The sequence below is a fragment of the Sebastes umbrosus genome, chromosome 3 (genome assembly GCF_015220745.1).
Source record: "Sebastes umbrosus isolate fSebUmb1 chromosome 3, fSebUmb1.pri, whole genome shotgun sequence".
Taxonomy (NCBI): Eukaryota; Metazoa; Chordata; class Actinopteri; order Perciformes; family Sebastidae; genus Sebastes; species Sebastes umbrosus.
In genome coordinates this window covers 16,924,997-16,931,796 of record NC_051271.1, presented here as the reverse complement: position 1 = coordinate 16,931,796, position 6,800 = coordinate 16,924,997, and the positions used below count along the sequence as shown (strand labels likewise).

Sequence of the window (6,800 nt, the reverse complement as noted above, 5' to 3'; positions counted from 1 at the left end):
ACTACAGAACTTTGCAATTTTCGCCAGTTCTGATGCATATTCCTCCAATTTTTGTGAGTTTTCGTGCATCCTTGGCGCCTCAAAAATGTGATCTCGCAGCGTAAAAATAATAATCCATAGAAAAACAATAGGTATCCTTACATTTTGTGTCATGGGACATCGTTGGGTCCCTGGCACTTTCATGCTCGGGCTCTAATAATAACTATATATATTTTCACGCAGGTATCGGATCAGTTGCTTGGTATCCGTCGATAGCAGGTATCAGGTATCTGAATCATATCAGGAAGGGGAAAAAAATGGTATCTCTGAAAACCAGTAGATTAATCAATAAAATAATGAGCAGATTAATCAATACAGAAAGCGTCTCAATCCTTCTCATTAATACATAGCCTATATATCAATATAAAGACACATGAAGACTTTACATCGTGATGAGGAAGTGCATGAGGAGCCTGAGAACAGCTCACTGCTAGCATTCCTGCATTAGCATGACAATGAGGAGGCTGCGTTTACCCAGAATTCCTTTGAGGTCCATCAGCCTCCACCACAACATCCACAGACTCTGTTCACATGAGGCATAAAAACATCACACTAGTTCTCTCAGTGTTTGACAGATGACATAAGAGAGAAAACACCACAACAACACAGTCGGTCAAATAGAGGCTGCAAGTATGGCAGCCTGAGTGTCAGCAACTTTTTATTTTGGTTAATGTATTACTGTTCATTATTATCTATTCACTATTATTATTATTTCTTTTATCCATCTATTTATGTATTTATTTCATTTTGTTGTTTTTGTTGTATGTTTTCCCTTCTCTGGGATTATTCAATGTAAATCCATGTGTACATTACCAAACTTTCCGTGTGTACCACATTATCTCCATCACTACAAAGAGGAACAGGGGGGGGTTAGGAAATACAGGTCTAGGATAACACTGTTTCAAACATGTAAAAAATGATTTCTTTACAGTTGTACTGCTTCGTTGTTCTTTTTGTGCCAATAAAAAATGTGAACATAAATAGAGGCTGCAAGTAAACTTCATCCACCCACTTCTGTCCACAGTGTTTAATCCACAACTCCAAACATTAAAGTACAAAAACACTCTTTAGTAAAAGAGTACTGTAGTAGATAATCAATAATAAAGGTAAGTATTTCTTCTATTTCACAGATGTGACACAGAGCAGCTGTTAGCTTCCTGCTACATGACTCCACAGATACTGTACAACCTGAAGCTGTTCAGCAACTCATGTAACTCTGAAAGAAGTACTTCTACACTGTTGTATATATAATATACAACAGTGTAGAACCACAACAAGTAAAAGTCCTGCTTTTAAACTACTTAAAAGTACATGTTTTAAACACATTTACCAGACCTCTGTGGCTCCTCATCTCTGCTGCAGGCTACATTAGCTGCTAACTAGCATAACACAACTGTCAGAGGAAGCGTTGCATTGTGGGTAATGTAGTCACCAGACAAGGTTAGAAGAATGTGTGGACAAAAAAAAGAGGATATCTCTGGTTGTGCTGCATCGATTTTTGCATCCTTTTTTCTTTTAAATACCTTTACAGGAGTGTGATGATAAAATCAGTTAAAATCAGTTTAATAAAACCTGCACAGTCTGCAGGACAGATAATAATGCACTGTACTCACTTTTTTAATAGCCGTGTATCACAGCTGTTACTCTGCACTATATTCAGTTTTAACAGTTTCTCCTTGTATTTTTATATCTGGTATATTTTTTTGTACTTTGTACTTTGCACTACTAACTTTTTTACTGCCTTTTTACTAAAATGGTTTGCACTATGGAACTGTGATGCTGGAAACTTGAATTTCCCTCGGGATCAATAAAGTTACTATCTATCTATCTATCTATCTATCTATCTATCTGATTTTAAGACCTTATGTTGTAAAAAGGTCCTCATGTTTAATATAGTTTGGAGAGTATCTCACAGAGTGTGTGTAAGACCCTTTAACATCTTCCTCCAGTTACTACCAAGACATTAAACGTGTGAAGCGTGGTATGCATCAGTGAAATTGAAGTTTTAGATAATTTAACATGAGGTTGTCACACCACCAGCTGCTGCCGAGGTCTCTCTGAGCAAGGCATAACACAACTGTCAGAGGAAGCGTTGCATTGTGGGTAGTATAGTCACCAGACAAGGGAGAAGAATGTGTTGACAAAAAAAAGAGGATATCTCTGGTTCTGCTGCATCGATTTTCATCCTTTTTTCTTTTTAAACTGAATACCATTACAGGAGTGTGATGATAAATCAGTTTAATAAAACCTGCATCTGATTTTAAGACCTTATGTTATAAAAGAAGCCCTGGTTTAATATAGTTTGGGGAGTATCTCACAGAGAGGGTGTGTATATAATAATAATAATAATAATAATAATAATAATAATAAATTGGACTTATGTAACGCCTTTCAGAAACCCAAGGACGCTTTACAAAGGGGGCACACAAAATCTTACTAATAAATAACACAGAGGAGAAACTATATCTAAGTAATTAAAAGAGTGATGTGTAGGAAGAGTCAGCTGAGATCATAGGCCTTGATGACCCTTTAACATCTTCCTCCAGTTACTACCAAGACATTAAACGTGCAAAGCGTGGTATGCATCAGTGACATTGAAGTTTTAGATAATTTAACATGAGGTTGTCACACCACCAACACACTGCCGAGGTCTCTCTGAGCAAGGCACTAATCTGCAGAACCATGTGGATCAATCAAGACTGTTTCAGCTCCTCTGAAACTGTCAGACTTCATCAATAATAACAAATGATGCAACTTTATCTGCAGTACAACTATAAATGATGATATAATAATGAAACTGCATCAATAATAAACATAACATGAATAATAACCAGGAGGTTGAACCAGCAGTACATACCTGCTCAGACTCTCTCTCGCTCACCGGGGTCAGAGGCATCCTGCCGGACATCTTTCCTGCTTTCTGCTCTCTCTTCAGTCCTGAAGAAGCATCTTCTTCCTCCTCCTACCACCGGCTGCTCTACAGCATCTCTCTCCCCGGGAACCAGGCCACCTCAGCGGGGCTCAGCTGGGAGGCTCCGCCGGCCGGAGGGAGAGGGAGGCCGGGGCGGCGGCTACAGGAAGGCCCGCTGGTTGCTCTGGTGGTGGAGGAGAGAGACCCGCATGGAGACAAAGAGAGAAAGAGACAGAGAGAAAGAAGAAGAAGGAGAAGAAGAAGAAGGAGAAGAAGAAGAAGAAGAAGAATGGAGAAGTGTAAAAGTATAAATCCTTCCTGCAGCTTCTTACAGAGGTTTATCAGCTCCACAGCAGCACTGCGGAGCCACAAGAAATGAATTGTGACGTCAGAGCTCCTCCCACCACTCCGTCATCCTCTTCCTCACGTCATCCTAAATATATCCCAGCATCCTCAGCTGCTTCCCACTAGTGATGGGAATTCAGGCTCTTTTTAGTGAGCCAGATCATTTGGCTCAGCTCACCAAGAAGAGCCGGCTCTTTTGGCTCCCAAACGGCTCTTCGTTTTACCACTTCTGCCTTTTTATAATTCAGCCAAATTTAGCGCTGTTTTGACACAAAGCGCCTGGGTCAGTCCTTCATGCTGGTAGCCATCAGGCTCCACAACCAAGGCTGACCCCGATATGAGAACTATGAGGACTTTAAGAACTTTAAACATGCACTATCTGCAACCATCTTGGACTCTAACCACTGGCGCACTTTACACTTACTTTACACTATACATCCTATACACTACTTTATAGACTGCACATATGTACATATTACATTTATTTATTGTACATACTACATTTATTGATTGACGGACTGCACACACTATGTTCACCCATTCACTCTGTATCTTTTATATCTCTATTATTGTTTTTAAAATTTTTGTATACTTTTACCTCTCCCGTGTTTCACTCTGTTTGTTGATGTTGCAGCTTTGACACCTGAATTTCCCTCCGGGGATTAATAAAGGTTCATCTTATCTCGTCTTATCTTACCTATGATTAGTATGTGTGCACATATAACACTTAAATTATTCAATAGGATTATACTAAACCTTATATTTTCCAGAATACCATCATTTTACATGCTGCTTCGTTTCCGACTGTCACTCATCTTTTCTGCTATTTTCGCACACCGCACTCCTCTCTCTCTTTCTCTCCTCATCTCCCTCCTGCTCTGTACCTGTAGACCGTCAGCGCACCGCCCCGCCCTCTTGATGATATGATCCTTGTCTGTCATCACCTGATGGTCGCACGGACATCATTAACACAACATTCAGTCACAGTCAGTGCATGGAGTGTATCCTCGGCACGGAGAAGATCGACCTATCATTCTGCTTTGAAATAATAAAAAATTAAAAACGGCTCTTGGACGGGAGCCGGTTCCCATCGTTCTCTTAAAAGAGCCGGCTCAATAAACCGGCTCGTTCGTGACTAACACATCCCTACTTCCTACTAAACCGAACCGTTGGGGATTCTCTCACACGGAAGTCTTTTATTTTGAAACATTTGTATTGTTTTTAATGTTGAATCAGCAAAACACAGAGGCTTCGTCCTAAATAGCATACTATGCACTATATACACTCTATATATGTGTGCTATCATTCAACATAACTTTTTGTGTGAATAAACTAGTATGTATCTTTTCGGACACACTGAGCAGTAATTTAATAAAAGTCTGATTTAATTTATAATACATATATATATATATATATATAATATAATATAATATACAGTATATATATAGAGAGAGAATTTTAAAGAACTGTAATCTCACAGAAACTGACATTATTAGCTCTGAGCATATTTTTATTGGAGATATTAACATCCTGATTAAGCCATGCACTAACGGACACATTACAGATGTTTTGAACTGTGTTTTCCTGCAGGTCGTCTATTATGGGTTATTTACAGTGGAAAAAGGCTTGTTGTATTCTAAACAAATATTGTATCAATAATAAAGTGAAAGAAGTATCCTTCAAGATTTTACACAGACTTTACCCTGTTAAAGAAGTATTAGAAAGATTTAAAATAAATATACATTCTACATGTGTTTTCTGCGATTCAGATCGAGAAACAATATTTAATTAGTTTTTTCACTGTAATCATTCGACTTTATTTTGGACTGATATGCAAAATTTTATAAATAGAAAAATGAGTACTGATGTACAGATTCATGTTTTCGATGTGATGTTATATTTTGTATTTTATGGGATGATAGCAACAGTACCTAGATAATTCTGATTATTCTTGGTAAATTTCATATCCACAAATCAAAATGGTCTGACTCCAAACCCTGCTTTCGTCGGTTTCTTGTTGAACTCAAGCAGTATGGCACCTTACTTGAAAATGTAAAAAAACAAAAAGCTGTATAGTCTCTCAATATTTCTGCAGAGTACAGCAGAGACTCCGGCCCTGGAGACCAAAGCTACGGTCTCCCACACTTTTTTGCAAGACGGTTTCACTTGATAGAACTTTGCGGTTTTGGTGCTTCCGTGTAGTTTGTGTTGGAATCTGACTCTATTATGCAAATGTGTTACTTGGTGACATCACCATGTTACAGAAGAAAAGGCAGGACTTCAAGCAAGCACGTTTCAGGCAGTTCAGGAACAGTGTTTCTGTGGGGGAGAGTAAGGCCCAATCATAAACGCTTTCCGTATGTCCGCATTTCTGCAGACTTTGCCTGAGGGAATTACCCACAATTCATAGTGTTGTGACGTTAAATACAGGGTTACCACGGTTACCAGGGCAAGCCCGGTGGCATTAAGAAAAAAAAGACGATAAGTAAGAAGGATGGCACATGGGTGTTCAGCCTGGCATATTTAAATGAACACAGAAACATTAACATTAAGGGTTTAAGATGGTGCATAAAAACACATGAAATCAGAAGAATGCAAGCATTAGTTGATATTACACACCTGGTTTATTCATCAACCATTTCTTTTAAGTTTGACAAAAACAAGTAAATTGATTTTTTGACAGTTACCTCTAGTCTCGTAAGGCAAGAGCCTGGAAGACGTTCAAACAGTCAGTTAAAAAAACGTAAAATATAAACACACAATTGTTATCACCAAGGTAACGTGATATGTCGCTGCAAAGTGCTGTCCCAGTCATATTTATATCAAGCCCTTGCAGCCTCTCACACTCAACCATTTACCAGGTGACGTCAGTCGAGGGAAAAAAAAACCAAAAGCATAATAGGTCCTCTTTAAAGTGAACAAATTCGGTAATTTAAAGTCATGAAAAACAGGAATAGAATAGAAATAGAACATCTCAATTAAACAACTATTCTATGATCTATTGTTCTTACCAGTGAGTTTATAATAATAACAGTATAATATGGTATCATATCAGGACAACTATGTCTTTCTAATATACTGTATTTGCATATGTAAATGTATCTTATCTGTGGTCTCTGCTTTTACTTAATATTTTCCAATATAATCACTGTATGATGTCATGTCTATTATCATTATAAAGATGATTATTATTGAATAGTATTATTACGATATCAATCATTCAAGTCTTAATTTTCTTCTTCGGTCAGTCAATAAGTGGTTTATAAGTGTAGCCGCCCTCTGGTGGTTTCTCTGCTCTGCTGCATTCAGTTTTTTTCATTTATGCTTTAAAACTTACATTTATTTTAGATCTTGTAACTCTCTAAATATATGAAGATTAAGGGGAAGTGTGACTATAATGACTCTGTTAAAACAGAGAAATTTAAAGGTAAATATAGTTTGTTCTCACATGATAAACTCAAGTTAATCCATTTAAGCAGAAATGATCACAGGGGACATGATTCAA

The 6,800-nt window shown here is 37.8% G+C and overlaps 1 protein-coding gene across 3 annotated transcripts in view; it reads right to left on the bottom strand.

The window, feature by feature from the left end:
• mark1 (MAP/microtubule affinity-regulating kinase 1) overlaps positions 1 to 3,351 on the bottom strand; it is a 26,669-nt gene extending 23,318 nt beyond the window's left edge. Inside the window, exon 1 of one of the 3 annotated variants that reach the window (XM_037765215.1) lies at positions 2,897 to 3,351. In XM_037765215.1, the coding sequence (XP_037621143.1) occupies positions 2,897 to 2,947 (51 nt within the window). In that variant the 5' untranslated portion in view covers positions 2,948 to 3,351. Of the gene's footprint in view, positions 1 to 1,369; positions 1,428 to 2,896 lie in introns of those variants that run through there. The other 2 variants (XM_037765216.1, XM_037765217.1) reach the window with 2 other exon arrangements.
• Between the last annotated feature and the right edge of the window lie 3,449 nt (positions 3,352 to 6,800).